This window comes from Vipera ursinii (genome assembly GCF_947247035.1).
Source record: "Vipera ursinii genome assembly, chromosome: 5".
Classification (NCBI taxonomy): Eukaryota; Metazoa; Chordata; class Lepidosauria; order Squamata; family Viperidae; genus Vipera; species Vipera ursinii.
The window spans coordinates 60712687-60731725 of record NC_139518.1 but is presented as its reverse complement, the minus strand read 5'-3'; the positions used below and the strand labels follow the sequence as shown (position 1 = coordinate 60731725).

The 19039-nt window shown below is 34.2% G+C and overlaps 1 protein-coding gene across 1 annotated transcript in view; it reads left to right on the top strand.

Annotated features, from left to right (window-relative positions):
• CHST15 (carbohydrate sulfotransferase 15) overlaps positions 1-18618 on the top strand; it is a 56616-nt gene extending 37998 nt beyond the window's left edge. Inside the window, exons 2-8 of the mRNA XM_083363273.1 lie at positions 79-1101; positions 3206-3545; positions 9244-9390; positions 12432-12588; positions 15533-15689; positions 16372-16519; positions 17950-18618. Coding sequence (XP_083219399.1) covers positions 562-1101; positions 3206-3545; positions 9244-9390; positions 12432-12588; positions 15533-15689; positions 16372-16519; positions 17950-18140 — 1680 coding nt within the window. The 5' untranslated portion in view covers positions 79-561 and the 3' untranslated portion in view covers positions 18141-18618. The remainder of the gene's footprint in view (positions 1-78; positions 1102-3205; positions 3546-9243; positions 9391-12431; positions 12589-15532; positions 15690-16371; positions 16520-17949) is intronic.
• The last annotated feature ends 421 nt before the right edge of the window (positions 18619-19039 follow it).

Genomic DNA, 19039 nt, shown 5'->3' with positions numbered 1-19039 from the left:
CTTTGAGTAATGTCTGGTAAGATTATTCTGGATATTTACTTCTGAATTTTCATATTGTCTTTGTTTTTGTTTTTTTAGGTCATATAACACGACATCCCGAAGCTTTATTACAAAGATGGAGCTCTCTAAAATATCAGTTATTTCTCAATATACATTTTAAAGAACTTTTTTCAAACTTAAAAAATACTGTTGTTTCTCACATAACTGACTGTGTTAACTTTTGATGATGAACTCATTTTCATTTTTGAGTCTTTTCCTTCGGTACAGTGAAATCCCATTCTCACCGTGTTCTTTGGGAAAAACTTAAATTAGTCTATTTTTTTTTAATCTTATCAACTTGCTCTCATCATTTATGCAAATTATTCATGTCAAAATTCCATGTGGTATGCCTTGATTTTCAAGAACTGTGAAGTATTTTCTTTAGTCTCATTTTTTTAAAAAAACAACAACTATTGCATAAGGATTTTTTAACTTGTTTGTAGAAGATGAATTTTGTCTACTTGAATTTCCTCCCTGACTACTGTAGATGGATCCTTACTTCTATGCTTTAATGGTACTAATATGAGGCATTGCATTCATTGTTGCATAACATTATTATCAAATGACTTGCATAAACAGTGTTTCAAGTGCCGAGGCCCGAGTCACAATATCCAAAAGTGTCCTCTATGTAGAGGAGACAATCAAATTTTGTTTGTGGATAGCAAGCAGATGAACTTACTTGCAGTTTTGGAAGTGAGGACTGATCATAATGATAGCTGGGCTGGACTGTTTTGTTTGAAGAAAGGGAAGATATGCAGCTTAGTTTTGGGATTATTAATAATGATGTTAGTGACTGCATCTTATATTCTGACCGGAAGTAAAAATGGTCTTTTGCTTATGCAACCAACACTCCATTATGGTGTTTTTACCAGCAATTCAAACTTAATGGACAATGGCAATTTCTGTGATAAGAAAGAACATTACCAAAAATCTAAAATGAATATTTCATATGCAAAGGATTATTCCAGCATTAAAGTAATTATTGACACTATATCTTCACACATTGAGTTCATACCAAGGTATCCTCCTGACTTGGAAGACCTTAAGAAACAAGAGACGCATGTAGGTATAAAAGTAGTCAATTTTGTGTTGTATAAATGTTTATTGTATTGTAATAGCAATAGCAATAGTATTAGACTTATACTATTTCATGGTGCTAAGCGATTTACAGAGTCAGCATATGGCCTCCAACAATCAGGGCTCCTGGTTATTCCAACCTGGTTATTCCAACGAGCGGGCCTGCACTGATTATGGTTTTTAAATTTGGTTTTTTATTGGTTTAAATTGTTCTTATTTCTTATATTGTTTAATCCTCTTTTAATTTTTGTATTTATATCTTTTAACTTTTTATTGTTGTGAGCCGCCCTGAGTCCTCAGGGAGCAGGGCGGCATATAAATTTAATAAACCTTAAACCTTAAACCATTTTACTGATCACAGAAGGATGGAAGGCTGAGTTAACCTTCAGCCAGTCAGGATCGAACTGCTGGCAGTCAGCAGATTTAGCCTGCAATCCTGTATTCTAACCACTGCACCACCACGGCTCTTAATAAGGAATATTTTCTTATTGGAACAGGTGATGCTATTTTAAACAAATATGCTACTATTTATTTGAGTAGAGATCATATATTTAATTTTATTGTATCATACATTTAAGTACATCTTTATGTTCCTCATATATTTCCCACTATATAGTACAAGTAAGAGGAATGTTGTGGAAAAGTACTTTCATTGCTTTTTTGTATTGACATGTCAACTAGCGGCTGGCTAAAACATTTATATTACAGCCTTGAAAAAAATACCTTGTTTTATTTTCTGCATCTCTGGGAAATATGGAAGGCTATAAATTACTATAAATTATTTCTAGTTGGAGAGCTAACACACATAGGCATGAGTAATTCTTTGCGATATGCATAACTGTCAAGACAGTATGCTATATGGCAGGGGAAGGAAGTAACAAATGTATGATTACATAGTCCAATAAAAGAACTGATAATAATATCCAATAATGAAACATAATTATTTTTTAATTCTTCCAATTATGCATAAAAGTCATTGTGGTGTAAATCCCAAGTATAAACATCTATTACCACATTTTTCCTTATAATTTAATAGGCACAAAGGAGATAAATGACTGCTACGTATTTAGCAAGATAGTATATAAATGCAGACCTCCTTATTTACTGAAGTATCAAGGGGAAGTTTTCAATGCTAGGAAATGTGGATAGTGGTTGGATGCACCGAGTATGTGGCAGTTGGTTAGAGTTGCAGTTGTGAAACTCAACCTTCATGAAGGAAAGCACTTGTGGAGGCTGAATTAGACATCTGTGTAACTCCAGTCTGGGAAGACCTGTATGACTCAGTTAAAATGGCTAGCATGCAAAATTAATATCTTTTCTCTCTGGATATTCCTTCTGCCAAGACTTTTTAATTTATACCGATGAACAAAATCCAATCTGTCATAGGTATTAATAATTACATGTAGTCTTCAACTCATGACCACAATTGAGCCCAAAGGTTATGTTGCTAAGAGGAATTTGTTAAGTGAGTTTTGCCCCAGTTTATGACTTTTCTTGCCACGTTTGTTAAGTGAATTACTGCAGTTGTTAAATTAGTAGCACGGTTGTTAAATGAATCTGGTTTCCCTATTGACTTTACTTGTCAGAAAGTTGCAAAAGGTCATCACATGACCCCAGGACACTGCAACTGTCATAAATGTAAATCAGTTGTCAAGCATCCAAATGTAAATCACATGGATTTATATTTGGATGCTGCAATGGTCATAAGTCATCTTTTCCAATGCCGTTGTAACTTTGAATGGTCCCTAAGTGAACTATTATAAATTGAAGACTACCTGCATAAAAGCTTTGCACAGATGAACAAAATTCAATCTGTCATAGGTATTAATAATTATAAATTAGTTTTTATATGGAATAGTGTACAGTTGCTCGATTTCATGCAAGATAATTGTATTAATCCTTCCTGATTTTAAAAGTTTGCTGAAATATATTCTTCTTTATATCCATCATTCTGTGTCCCCTTGGTTCTGTGTTTCTGTAGTAGAGGACAGCTAAACATCAAACTAGTAGAACATGCAAATAATTGAACTATCATAACAAGAAATATTGCCGTAGTACTTTAACCAAGCTTTTATTGTTTCTGTTGCAGATGTTCTCAGTAATTCCTAACAAATTTCTCCCAAACAACAAGAATCCTTGCTGGTATGAAGAATACAAAGGAAACAATACTAGGAACCCTTATGCCACAAACTCCTATGCTTTGTATTCCAAACGTTTTCGTACAATATTTGACTATCTTCGAAAGGTATTTTGGAATCATTTATATCATTACGATGACAAATATTACCGGCTGCGCTGTCTTCCTTATTTTTATATCATTGGCCAACCAAAATGCGGAACAACAGATCTTTATGACAGGCTCAGACTACATCCTGAAGTGAAATTTTCAGCAATTAAGGAACCTCACTGGTGGACCAGAAAACGTTTTGGTGAGTAAACATGATAATCAGTAATTTGTATTAATTTAAATGATTGCTTAACAATCCTTAGGAAGCAGTATTCAGTAATTCTGAAGTTTCTCAGCATCTGGGAAGTAATAAATGATTCAGCAATCTGACTTTATATCCTGAATCTGTTTCCAAGTTGCCCAAAAATCCTATCAGTTGGCATTTTTAGGGATAAGTGTATGGCACCAACAATATCATTACCTTGAATTATTTGCCCAGTGTAAAATGTGTTGATGTAAGCAACAGTCTTTGTCTTAGTTTATTAAAGCGTAGAATGATTTGTAGCTACAGAAGTTGTATACAGAGTAGTTTGATAAAACATCTTAAAATATCATTTAAAACAGAAGTGTCAGCTGCAAATTGCTTGAACCTATCTAAAAGAAGTTAAAATGAATAGCACTTAATGTTTATTTGGTGGTCATTATTTCAGACATTTATTCCACTTTAGAGTAGGGTTGATAACGAAATTTGGTTCTTGTTATTCTTTCAGACAATATGCTTTCACTAATGTGTATTGAATATGCATTGTACTCCAGAGTTTTAATTACACTTACACCTTACAGTTCTCTAAGCAGCTCATATACTAACATAGGAGCTTATATACTAACTAACACTAACATATACTGATATTCTCTTATATATATATATATATATATATATATATATATATATATATATATATATATATATATATATATATATATATATGCAACAATGCTGTGGGGTATATTAAGCTGCAGGATAATGACTGCTCCAAGTTCATCAAATAAGCTTCATGGCTGAGTAGGGATTTTATCTCAGATCTTGTCAATTGTCTTCCAGCACAAGTGAATAAACAACTCCTTTAGCTCTCTAGCTATTGAAATAAATGAGTTGGCAGTAGCACTGAACAGTGAGATGGCCAAGTTTGCTAATGGCCCAGTTATTCAAAGTAGTAAAAACGTAGATGGGATTAATGCTTCTCTGAAGGTATCTTTCCAAATAGGGGAAAACAGGCAATGCAGTGGCAAATGTGGTTCAGTGCAAGTAAGGCAAAGTGCATCCTAAGTTTGCATAACCACTACTCTAGCACAAGATAAGCCTTGGAAACATTGTGTGCAGTTTCAATCAGCATGTTTCAGAAAAGGGATATTACAAAAGGGCAATCAAAATAATTATGGCGTTGAGGTGATCCCTAAAAATAAAGACTTTTAAATTTTAAAAAGAGGAGGAAGTAGATAAAAATGTTGCATGTTGGTATTGAGAAAGTAATTTTTTCTTTTAATTGTAGTAAGATTTCTGAAGGCAAGAGCCTGGAAATTTAGAAAATAACTATATTTTGCCTGAAGGAGGTAATTCAGTTATTGTGTCCAACTGGGAAAAGGACATTTGAGAAGCCAATAGATCACTTATTTTATTCTTTTGTTGATACTCTATAACAGGGGTGTCAAACTGCCAGCCCGTGGGCCGGTTGCATCATATGGAGGCTGCGCCCACCCCAGCTCTGGCAATGCAAAAAAAAAGTCACGATATGTTGAGACACGTCACGTGATGAGTTTGACACCTATATACATACATACATATATGTGCATCTGTGTGTCTGTCTCTGTGTATATATATGTGTGTGTGTGTGTGTGCGTGTGTGTGTGCATGTATGTATGTATATATAAGCACAGTAGAGGAAATTAAATTGTGGTGCTTTTCTTCTGCTGCCTGAATTGATTATTCAAGCTGTGATCTGTGGCCTGTGTTCTTAGGTGATTAGTTTCTGCCCAGTTGCAGAATTATATTGCCAGAACAATATGAATAGATAGATTGGTCATATAGCATGTGCCTTTTGGGGGGGATGTGGGGTGTATTGCATTGAGAAAAATCACATGCGATCAGTTTCCTTCAGCAGCCTTTTTTAACCTTTATACCTTGGAAGAGCCTAAATGGCTTGGGTCCGGGATATCTGAGGGAACACCTGCTGCCGGCATCAAGCTCCCTTCGTCCTGTGCACTCCCACAGGGAGGGTCTTCTCAGGGTGCTGCTGGTAAAAGATTGCCGGCGGACAACACCCAGGGGGAGGGCCTTCTCTGTGGGTGCGCCGGCCCTTTGGAACCAGCTGCCCGTAGAGCTTAGGACTGCCCCTGACCTTCGCTCATTCCGCTGGGACCTGAAGACCTGGCTCTTCGAGCTTTCTGGCCTGGACTGAGAGTATTAACTGGGTTTTTAACTGTATTTTAATTGTAATTGGGTTTTTAGTTCAAGGTTAGTGTAATCATTTTAATTGTTTTTAATTTTTGTAATTTGTTGTATTGTTTTTAAAAAAACCTTGTGAACTGTCCTGAGTCCTACGGGAGAAGGGCGGTATATAAGTCTAATTAAAAAAAAAGAAGAACCCTTGAAGTAATTTTCAGGTCTTAGGAAATCCCTGTATAAAAACTGCAAAAAATTAAGAAAACTCCACAATACAATTTATTTCTGATTTACACTATCCACATTTTTACAATATTTACAGCAACTGCAAACTGGCAGGCTAGGAGCTGAATCATGTCTCATAAAAATTCTATAAATCACACTCTCTTATGAACCCCTAGGGAGCTCTGAGGTAACCCCAGTTGAAAAAGAGTGACTTCAGTGGTTTAGGTGTAGAGCATTGTTTCATGAAATCTAGTTTCCCAATCACTGCAACTAACACTTGGTGCTAGTTATCATCTGAGGATGAGCTATTTCAGAGACACAATGAGAGCATGATTTTATATCTTCTTGTTTGAATGCAAATTTGGCAGAGTGCAGACACTGAAAGCAATTAGAATTCTTGTATATAGAATAAAGTTTATGACTCACAGAAAATATTTTGCCATAGGCATAGATAATTATTGCATGTGTCACAATTTCCAGATTCAACTCAATTTTGGAAGTATAGCTCATGTGCCGTCAAGTTGGTGTTGATTTTTATTAACTAGATAGGCTTTCTTCAGGATGGTCTGTGCCCAACCTGCTCTTCAAATCTTCCACTGATCATCATTTTAAAAGTCCAACCACTTTGAGGCTGATCTCTTTTTCCTTTCACCTTTTAGACTAAGACTTTTAAGGAACTGGATATTTGCATAATGTCACCAAGTATGATAATTTCAGTGTGGTTGTTTATATCTTCAGTAAGAACTTTGTATTGACTTGTCTTTTTTATATGTTAGAATTATCTGCTTTCCCCCTTCTTGCTAACCCTACTCCCACAGCAATTTAATTTAAATGTAATTTTTTAAAAAAAATGTTATTAGGATTTCAAACAAGAAAGATAAAAACTAATAGAAACTATGGGGGCCTGATGTCTCAGCAATTTAAGATGCTGAGCTTGTCAGCTCGAAAGCTGACAGTCTGGGTTCAAGATCCAAGTGCTGTGTGATGGGATAAGCTCCTTTTACTTGCCCCAGCTACTGCCCAACCAGCAGTTCGAAAGCACACAAATGTGACTAGATAAATAGGCACCACTTTGGTTAAAAGGTAACAGCATTCTGTGCGCCTCTGTGTATAGTTATGCTGGCCACATGACCACGGAAAATGTCTTCCAACAACGCTGACTCCTTGGCTAAGAAACAGAGATGAGCATCATCCCCTAGAATAGGACATGGTTGGATACTTTTAAGTTTTTATCTTAGAACATAAGCTCATGGAGTATTTAGTAGCATAGTATCTTGGCATAGTAAGTTTTGTAACATTTGGTAAAAAAAATTCAGAACCTTTGTTTGCATCTCTGTATACTGGTATATAGGAATTGTCAGATGTTCTTTATAATAATGTTATAACATTTTTAGACTGCATTAATTTCTTATATGGATTTGAAATTTGAAACATCTGTATCAGACAGGCTGGTTTCCAAATTTCTGTATCTAGATATCCAATTCTGTAGTGCTGCAATTTTTTTTAATCTAGAATTCTTCTATTGATGGAATATAGAAAGAAGTAAATACATTCCACAACATGCTCTGACTTTTTATTACTTATTCCCATTATTTTACCATAAGACTCATGGTAATGTATAACTCAGTGGTCCCCAACCCCTGGTCCATGGACTGGCACCGGGCCGCGGCATACCAGCAATCAGGGCGCACAAACAAGTGAAGCCTCATCTGCTGGATGCAGGTAGCACGTGAAACCACGCCCCCTCTGGTCCACGGAAAAATCTTCCTTCACAGAACCGGTCCCTGGTGCTCCAAAGGTTGGGGTCCTCTGGTATAACTGACTTTATTTGCTATAGAAAAGAACATAGCACCTCTAGACTAAAAGTTAAATTATCTGGGTTATCCTAGTCTAACAATTGACAATAGAATTCAGGGGCACTGATGAGGTCATTTTGGCAATCAATATCCATGATTCTTTCTTTTACTATTGATTTGGCCTTCTACAGGGTCAATTGACCTAAATATTCAGGAGAGAGGCCAAGACTGCAAAATTCCAGCTATGCAGGTGTGGTGACAATGGAATTGATAATTGTCTGACAGCAGCAGTGGCACCAGCCTGGGGATCAAATATGATTCTAAGACCAAGATTAGAAGTCCAGATCAGAGCTTTAATATTTGGGACCGTTAGCTTCAAGCCTCAATATTACAACCATTATATGTGCAAGTACAGGATGTAAGTGACTTTTTCTGAGGCGTTTGTAACTTTAAACTGTTAACTGTTGTCAAGGTCTACCTGTAATTCATTTCATGATATACCATAACTGTTCAGATTAGATTTCCAAGCACCCAGTCCTTGAGGTGTCTGTATAGCATAGCAGCTGGACATGATTAAGGCCTGACCACTTTAGATAAACAATCTACTTTTAGCCAAAATTCACTGGGCTTCCTGGACATTCTGAAATATTTGTCTTGGATGGATTCCCTTGCTTTTTCCTCAGAAGTCTTTCATATCTTTGTTCTCTATTTATAATTCTGTATTCATTGATTTTACAGTGACTCATCTGGACCTCTACAGATAGAAGTTACTTTTTATTGTTGTTCCTGACTTTCTTACACATCCTGCCTAATAAAACTACTGTCCTGAGAAAAAGCATTTTGCTATATTATACTAATATAATGCAGTATTTTATCAAATCTTTTTTGCAGTTTGCCTTGGACTTACTGGTTTGCTTTTAAAATATAATCTCCATTCTATTCCTTTAATAGGTTTTGCATTCTGTTAATTAATATTTTGGGTAAAATCTAAGTAAAATTATAACATATTGGTAGGATGCTAATTAAACTTATAACTAAATTTTAAACCATAAATGTTTTCCTATGAATTATGTTCTTGAAAACATGACATTTACATCATTTATACTATGTGCATTTCAGAAATGAATAATCTAAATTAAATGTATATTATTCATTGAGAATGTTTATCCTGTTCAGTAGCCAAAAAGGCTTTCATTGTGTCTTATTGTTACTCTCAGGGTAGCATGCCATATTAAAAATATGACATACCAAAAATGGGTGGGAAAGGAGGAGAGGACAACAAGCAAACTCAGGTGTCAATTTTTAAAATTATTTATAAATAGTCCCCACACTTCTACACAGAAATTAGGATTGCATTGTAATGCAGTCTTTGTATTACCCCAAATTACTTGCATTCTTTGAAAAACGTCTTCTCTTATTCCAAAATGTATATCATGGGAAGTCTCTATTATAAAATTGCTGATTTTTAAAAATTATTTCTTGGTGCCCTTTGTTTTCAGGGATAATTCGTTTGAGGGATGGATTTCATGATCGTTACCCTGTGAATGATTACCTAGATCTGTTTGATTTGGCTGCCCATCAGATTCAAAATGTGCTGCAGAGAGATTCTGAGAACAGCTATGAAAAGAGGAGCAACATTATTATTGGTACAGAAACTGCCGCTTAGGACGGCTTTTCCTAATCTGGTGTCATCTAGATGTTTTAGATCTCACATCTGTAGAACTTTGAAAAAGGCTGATTTATAGAAAATGTATTCCCGGTACTGGTATTGGTATGATTTATGGTTTATGGTATTAAAATGGGAATTCAGACTTTTAAAAATATTTTAGCATTATATATCTGAAATATATACTAGATAACAAAATATGATAGCATTTTATTTCAACAAGTTCTGTTAGCAGAGAAAGGAATAGAGGATTTTTACAGCAATCTTAAAGTAGCTTTAAGCACCAGTGAAATGATAAAATATTTCCTCCATTACAAATCTCTAAATACTTTACTGTGATGCTGTTTAAATATTTGCATTATTTATTTAAAATAATTATAAACATCCAGTATATATATTTTTGAGAAGTAAATATATCCACTTTCTGTAGACTGTTCTCACGTATTATGTTACAGTTGCAGCCTTGATTATCCTTGTAAACTTGGTGGAATATATAATCTATTTAAAAATATTCAAATAACATCATAAGATAGCTATCAATAAACATGATAATAAAAAGCATGTATAAATTAGAAGTAGTTGGGATAAGATTTTATATATGTGTGTCTTCACTTCCTGGTAGGTTGTAGCTGGGCTTTTTTCAGTCTATGCCCTATTCTAATATTCCGGCACAAAATGTTAAGGAAATTGTCTCCTGATTAGCTTAACTGAGTCACCTAAATCTGTATAAAAGGATTTACCTTTGTTTCAGCATTGTTGTTTTGAGACTGGCCCTAATTAGTTGCAACTGTGGAGTCAGCATGACAAAAACATAGTCTAACCAGGTTCTATGTACAGTCAGCAATTAGCAATTGTAACTTTCTAATTTGGAAATTAGAAATGCATTAAAGGAAGAAACCATCCTTTGGTATTGGAGACAAAGTCCTTTATTTTTATATAATTTTTGTTACAGATACACAAACACACACACATGCACACACACACGCACACACACACATATAAATATAGTATACAGGTTTGGCATTTGTACAAAACAATATTTGTTTAATTGACACTCTGAGATAGAAAAATGCCTTAAGATATGCTTAAGGCAGCATTAAACATGATCTAATACAGGTTTCCCAACATTGACTACTTTCAAGATGTGTGGACTTCATCTTCAGCTATTTTGGCTGGGAAATTCTGGGAACTGAAATTCACATGTTACCGAGGTTGGAAAACCCTGTTCTAATATGTGTTGACTTCCTAACAAAAGCGGTTAAACCTAGCTACTCTGATGTAGGATCTGTAGCTTTTATAAACAAATGTTATATGTTCTTTAACAGATTAGTTGTGAACATTATTATGAAGCCGTTGGGCCTCTGTTGCATTTTTATAGAAATGAACTTTTCTAAAAAATGTTTACTTCAGCTCTTCATCAGCATGCATACTATATTAAACTTTTTATTAACTTGTTAAATGTAATTTATTTCATAATATATCCAAAGGATATGAAAATCAGAAGGTCACTTAGGGAACAATGTTATTAAACTTTATATAATTAAAGCTGTAAACATTCCTCTAACTTTAACAGGCAGTGTAATTTTCCATTCAAAAATGTCTCTGAATCAAATGATTAGTGAGTTATAATTATATTGCCTGATGAAACAATGGCTATTTCCTCAGTGCTACACAACACACAAAACTCCAAGCATTCTAGACAGGATTTAGTAATTTATTATCATTATAACGATGACTTCACCAGAATATTTATAATGGATTTTATACAGACAATCTAGAACTATTCTGTAATAAAAAGTAATAGTTTAATCATATGTTATATACTTTTAGTTTCTATGAAAAATTTGTATAATTTTTTAATGTGCAATTGCGACTTGGTGTATCAGTGCAGTAGTGATTAATTTATCTCATGTTGAATATGAATTCCTTTTCATCAATATTACAGTAATTCAGGTCCATAATAGATAAGATTCTTGTAGGAAATGTACTTTTGAATGCCATTGCCAAGTTAATAAGTTGTGAAGAACAAACTGCCAAATATAAATTATGACAAAATAAACAATGGAAATCTACATACCAGCAATTATGCCAATTAAAGGGAAACAATAAATAAATATGTGCCACCGTATATGTCTCATAGTGGACATACTATAATCCACATTATAGTAATGCAAATTCTATAAAAAGATTGGACATGTACAGTAGATTGGTAAAATTTATTTCATTCATTCATGCACGGTTAGTTAGCAAAACTCATCATCAATATGTCTGGGAAATTCACATGTTCCAGAATAATATTTTTTGATACTGTGTATGCTAAGAATTTGAGCACATAGCAAGTAAAGTTCATTGGCATTTACAGGAATCATGTAAGTAATACATATTAATAATCATACTATTGTTTTTCAGGATGAGCAGTGTTATACACAGTGCAGAAAATAAAAAAAACAGTAATCCATAGAAATTAAAAATTTGAGATAAGGAAATGAAAACTATTAAATCTAGTTTATGAATATACTTTTCAATACCTTTCTGTCTTTGTAAATCATCCTTTTTTTGCATCCATACATCACTTCATACATTGGGTTTCATTATTTATTTGTATAAATGTTATTTAAAATGTAAATATCTTTGACATATACCCAAACGTTGGGACTTGTAAAATATAAATTTAACAATATCAAAAGAAAGTAGACTCAATATTTTAGAATGTTTTGTGTGTAAAAGGAAATGGACTACATGGCTCATTCACATCAATATATATCATAGATACCAAAATCTTTCTGTTAACTTGTGTATATTTTTAGATATATTTCTGCTGATAGGCTTCATATTTTTTTTTGCTGAGCCTTCTGTTTCCTACATGTTGAATTTTAGCACGTTAGTTCTATTCAGTTTTTGTGATAGAAGTCTATGTACAACACATGGATAATGGCAGATTTGGGAGATATGATTTATAACAAATTTCTACTTATGTCTCTAAAACTAAGGATAATCATCAGTAGATTTTGTCTTTTTTAGGAGAAGCAAGTGCTTCAACAATGTGGGACAACAATGCTTGGATTTTCTTTTATGACAACAGTACAGAGGGGGAACCTCCATTCTTAATACCAGATTTTATTCATGCCTTCCAGCCAAATGCAAAGCTTATTGTTATGCTTAGAGATCCTGTTGAAAGGTGAGCATCCAATATTTCTAAGATTTCAAATATTTTCTGGTTTTACATATTCTAGTAATTAATAGTTCATTGCGTTGAGAACTATTTGAGATTAAAGAGTTTCAATTTTGCATACTCAGAGAGAATGCCAATTTCAAATAAATGTCAGATCTCCTGATTTTGTAAGAGAAATATTATGATTCCATTGTTCTCAGACACTGTGTGTGAGAGAGTGAATATCTGTTTGTTTGTGTGTGGTGATGGGGAATTATTCTACCAGGCCCATGCATTATGTGTCTTGATATATTGATTCCTTTCAGAGATTGTGCCTTATCATTAGCATTTTGACCTTCACCATATATGTGATGTTTTTCATCCTATCTAATATTACACCAGATTCATGCTTTATACATATAAATGGATATAGTAATAGCTGCGATGATGCTATTGCCCATTTATGTGCATCACATGTACAATTCATGTAAAAAGTGATTGGGCTTCAGTTCTGTATTTGTGGCAGCCATCTGGACTTTTAAAAACTCTTCTCTAAAAATATCCCTGCACTTGAACGAAGGTGGTATTAACTATTGCTTTGTACTAATATTACTTGTGTTAGGCATCCATATTACTTTTTATAGATTTCTTTTAAAGCTGGAAGTGGCATATTTGATATAATTCTTTGTTTGCCATCATTACGACCACAAGCTGTCTTTCAGTTATTCATGTGTATCTCAAATTAGAATTTCTAAACGTATCAATATTCTAATTTGAGATACACATGAATAAATAAGCAACTTATTCAACTCCCGGATGGCTTAACTTCTCTGCTACCACATCTGAGAAAAAATGCTATCAGAAATAACAAGTAGTTCAGAATATTAAACTTCATTTAATGAAAGCTGTCATAAATAAAATTCAAACATGCAATGATTGCTTTTTAAAAGTTTATAGTCATTGCTTTTAAATTAATTATTCTTAATGCAAACATTATTTTAGTAACTGCTGGGCAGACAAATAGTCTGTGCATATATCTCTTAACAGTTTGCATCCAACATTTTGCATAGGGAAAAGTCTAATATATGATGTTCACATGACTCACCCTTACCCATAATTTTTCATATAAATCCCTAAGGCAGCATCTTATGTAGGACAACTAATTTGAAAATCAGGTGATATGATTCGTGCAATTTCAGACAGAATTGGATTATTCACTTGCTTTCACTCCCTTATTACCCCTGTGGGCCTAGGGATATTTGTGAAAATTACAGTAGTCAAAGATGGTATGCTATTTAATGGGTTCTCTAGATTTTAATCTGTCTTTTAAAATGGGCCGATGCTACAATTTGAATTACTCAACCTTGGAGAGTTTCAGGCTAAAAGTACTTTCCTCTGGTTTAGGTTTCTAGTTTGCATGTTTATATGGCCAAATAACTCCTTTATGATTCAGTGAAGTATATAATATGAACATATCTATTCAGTTCCAAGTCATTGGAGGAAACATTGCTTTTAAAATTCTTTCAAAATTGTCTAGCTATTAAGAATTGAAGAAAGTTATAAATGAAGATAATATTAAATGGGTCATCACTAAGCTAATTAATTTGGTGGTACAGAAGGCGGAGCTCCAAGAAAACTTCATCATTGCAGATGAAGCAATGTAGAATCAAGAAGTGGGCACTTGTAGTATTACATAGATTAGGGGTCCCCAACCCCCGGGCCACGACTTACTACTGGGCTGTGGCCTATTCAGAATTGGCCTCTGTGAGTGGGTGGCTGGAGTGTGCGTGTGCATGCAGCTCAACTTGTGCAAGCGGGGCCTTAGTGGGCAGCCCAGTTCCCCTTTCCCCCCTAGCCAGGCCACCAAACCACAAAGGTTGGGTACTGCTGATACAGTTCATTAGAAAAGAATGATAAGGTAACAAAGAGACTAAGTAGAATGACTATTATTACACAGCAGCAATATAATGATTAACTCTTGAAGACTATTTTATTCAACTGCCATTAAAAAAATGGAGTAGGAATAAGTGATATGCTGGGAAAATGTTTGGAATAACTATTATGGTAATAAAGATTTTATTTTAGAGCAATTAAGTTGATCAAAGGTCTGGAAGCTAAAACATACGAAGAATCGCTGCGGGACTTGGGTTTGGCTAGTCTAAAGAAAAGAAGAAATAGGGGAGACATGATAGCAGTGTTCCAGTGCCTGAGGGGCTGCCACAAGGCAGAGGGGATCAGGTTGTTCACCAAAGCACCAGAGGGAAGGATGAGAAACAATGTTTGGAAACTGGTCAACGAGAGAAGCAACCTGGAATTAAGGAGAAACTTCCTGACAGTGAGGACAATCAACCAGTGGAACAGCTTAGCCTCAGAAATTGTGGGCACTCCATCACTGGGAATTTTTAAGAAGAGACTAGACAATCACTTATCTGAGATAGTATAGGTTCTCCTGCTTGAGCAGGGGGCTGGACTAGAAGACCACCAAGGTCTCTTCCAGATTCTATTCTATTCTGTTCTGTTCTATTCTATTCTATTCTATTCTGTTCTGTTCTGTTCTGTTCTATTCTATTCTATTCTATTCTATTCTATTCTATTCTATTCTATTCTATTCTATTCTATTCTATTCTATTCTATTCTATTCTATTCTATTCTATTCTATTCTATTCTATTCTATTCTATTCTATTCTATTGATGTTTGGAAAATAAATTCCACTGTTGTTGGATGAATTGCAGTAGCTTGACAGAGTTTTGTCTAGAATGAGGATTACCTGATACTTTCAGTAAATCTGAAAGAAGCTCTTTCCTTAGGATATCTGAGCCAAACAAAGTTCTACTGCGAAAAACAAAATTTATGATACAAATAATATCATTTGTTTCTTCCATGGGCACTGTTGATTTATTATTTTTATTAACTAGATGTCATGGTTTATAATCACAGTTAAATTGTTTATGTATTTTTTTTCATTCATAGATTATATTCTGATTATCTCTACTTTGCAAGTGCTAATAAATCTGTAGAAGACTTCCATGAAAAAGTGGCTGAGTCATTGCAACTCTTTGAGAATTGTTTGATAGATTTCTCTTTGAGAGCCTGTGTGTACAACAACACCCTTAATAATGCCATGCCAGTATGTATATTTCATTTCAAATTTTATTAACTACTCTGAAGCCAAGTATTATCAGTGTCAGAATATATAAGAATCAAGTACTTTATAAAATCCAGTAACTGAAAATGCATAGGATGGTTTTTTAATAAAAATAACTGCACATGGGGTGCTAGATTAGAGATCTTTTCTCCAACATCTGGTTGTTAAGTGTAGTTTCTAAGGACACACATTTTGTAAACAACGATATGTGGATTTAATTTGAGCACTATTAATTTCTTTTCCCTTTTTTAAGTCCTCTCAAGAAGTTGGACATAAAAAAATGACACCAATAGAGTGAGAGGAAAGATTCTTGGGAGCTCATCTAAAATAGAAATAAATCCATCTGTTCTACAGTATGTCAGTTTGCACTGTAAATTATTTTAACCTTGTTTTTGTATAGCTCAATTAATTAAACAAATATTTTTGGAAAGTTGTATAATAATATAAATTCATGTGTTTCCTGTTGTTTATCCCCATTCCCCAACCTGACCCTTTTCCACATCTACCTGCCAGTTTAACCTCTGCTAATTACTTCCTAATCAGTCATTTCATTTCCCCTTGCATCTCCCATCTCAGAATCTTCCCTACAATGTGAATATAAATGTATCTGGAATAATTTACTTCAACTGTTTTCCCTCCCTCTCTCCCCCCTTCTTTCTCTCAGGTAAGACTTCAGGTTGGTCTGTATGTTGTTTTCCTCCTTGACTGGCTGAGCATTTTCAATAAAGATCAAATATTAGTTCTCCGGTTAGAGGATCATGCATCTAATGTAAAATTGACTATGCACATAGTGTTCCAGTTTCTTGATTTAGGTACGAATTTTAATTAAGAATATCCATCATTGATTTATTGTGATTGTCCTGCATTTTCTAAGGCTTGTTGGCCATACTCCTTTCCCCTGTGCTATCTGTCTTCAGCACAGCTGTAGATAGAGTTAGCTCCAAATGGATTCATTTTGGGAAGGCATTGGAAGCTGTCATATTTCTACAGCTCAGAGCTTCAAATATAATATTTTAATTAGTTCATTTGCTGTCTACTAGTCTATTTAATTCATGCATTCTGACTGTTATTTTGAACTGAGTAGCGTTACCAGCTTTACTTTAACTTAGTCTTTAAATTTGAACTTTACTATACATATAAAAGCTCAAGGAAATTTAAAGAGTAAGTTAAAGTAAAGCTGATAACAGTTCAAAATTAACAGTTAGAATGCATATTTCAATATAAACCACTTCCAATACCCTTCAGATATATCTTTCTTTGAGAGAAGAATTTGTAGGTAGATTTAAGAGAACATAAAACAGCAGCAAAGGCTAAATACAAATGGTCTTCTGTGAGTCAGCCTTTTGTGGATGGGAGCAATTTGGGCTTTACTCATAAAAGTTTAGTTTGAGCTTTGGTGACGCAGTGGTTAGAATACAGTATTGCAGGCTAATTCTGCTGACTGCCAGCCGATTGCCAACAGTTCAGCAGTTCGATTCTCACCAGCTCAAGGTGCATTCAGCCTTCCATATATCCCAGGTGGGTAAAATGAGGATCCAGATTGTTGGGGGCAATATGTTGACTCTGTAAACCGCTTAGAGAGGGCTGTAAAGCACTGTGAAGCGGTATATAAAATAGTCTTTGAGGATAGAGATGCATGAATAATCCTCCCGAGCTACTGAATTGTAATGTATAATGTTACAGGTTGAAAGAAACATGTTAACTTGTCAAGCGCCAAAGATCACATCCACATGTAAAGGTTCAGTTAAAATGATTTATTGCTAATCATGCCTTTTCAGAGAAATATTCTCAACTAACGTTTAGCACCTGCTTGGGGAAAGATAGGGGTCAATGGAATCTAAAAGGAGTTCACTTATGCCTATGTAGAGATTCTAGACTGATCTCTCTTTTAACTCTGCCCCCAGGTTCTGCCATTCCTTCTCTTAATTGTATTTAAGTGATTTTAATTACATTTAACTTTGCTCATTTCTTTGCCCTGGCCTCAACCCTTTTTAGAGTGTAGCCTTTGCCATATCAGTTATGCCTGCCTATATTTAACATCCACTTTTTACCTGATTTAAGGAGAAAAGATGTGGGTGTTAGATCAAACAAAAAAAGCAAATGTCGCTTATAGTTTCTGATTAAACCACCATGTGTAACATTAAAAGGCTTAGCTGTTTATTGAATGTTGTACAACTTGGAAAATGCTTAAGAAAATGAATAAACAAAATTAGATATGATTATAAATATATTTTTATCGTAGGTGCTCTAAGCGAAAAACAAGAAGCTCTAATTACTAAAAGTCCTGCATCAAACACTAGAAGACCTGAAGATCGAAATCTAGGCCCTATGTTACCTGTAACAAAAGAAATTCTATGCGATTTCTATCAGCCTTTCAACAAAAAACTTGCTGAAGTTCTTTCTGATGAAGCTTTTTTATGGAAAAAGTCCTGATTTGACCATTTCAGAGCCACCACTGCAGTGCTTGGAGAGAAAAGATATATTTTTAAAAAAATTGTTTTTCAGATGTAAATAATTGCCATTGTGAAGTCACTAAATCTTCATTTTCATATGTTTCTCTCATTTGCTATTATACAATATTCTTTTCCACACTGGAGCCCTTCAGGTGTGCTAAATTATGATCTCCAGAACTTGAGTCAGCATGGGAACTCCCTATTGAGAAATGGTGGAATATGAACTGGATTTCCAAAGTGGAATATAATGATTTTTGCCATTTTTTTCTCAATGAAAGAACAGTGTACAGATAGATTTGGTTGAAGCAATCTTAAGTCCTCTGGTTTTAAAATAATGTTATTACAATACAGAAATTAGCAGTATACATCTAAAATGCACATTTGTTCTCACTTTTAAATATATCTTGCAATATTTGGAAACTGTTCAAAATGGCTTTTAACCATTAAAAATTAATTAATTTTAACCTAGTGGTTTGATTTTTACTTTGACACACCATATTTACTTTAAATGAGGATGATCCCAAGATTAAAGAACTCTTCCCCAAAGAATATTAGACAATAATAAATCCAGTAACAACTAAATAACATTGCCTTTATTACAATATTCCCACAGTATATAGAACAATCATCTCATTTCATAGGAAAAATATTAGGAATAAATTGTTTCCCCTCCAAGTAAATATAGTATTCTTCAGTAGGCAGACTGTGCACTCACAATAAGCCCATGAAACTTACCTAAAGTATTTAATTTGAAATATAATGAAGCAAACTTATTTAATGGAATGTTTTATTTAAGTGGGCTCCAGGAACAATTATATTACTATTAGCAGCATACATCATTTTCTGAAGAATGTCCATTTTCAATCATTAAATCAAATA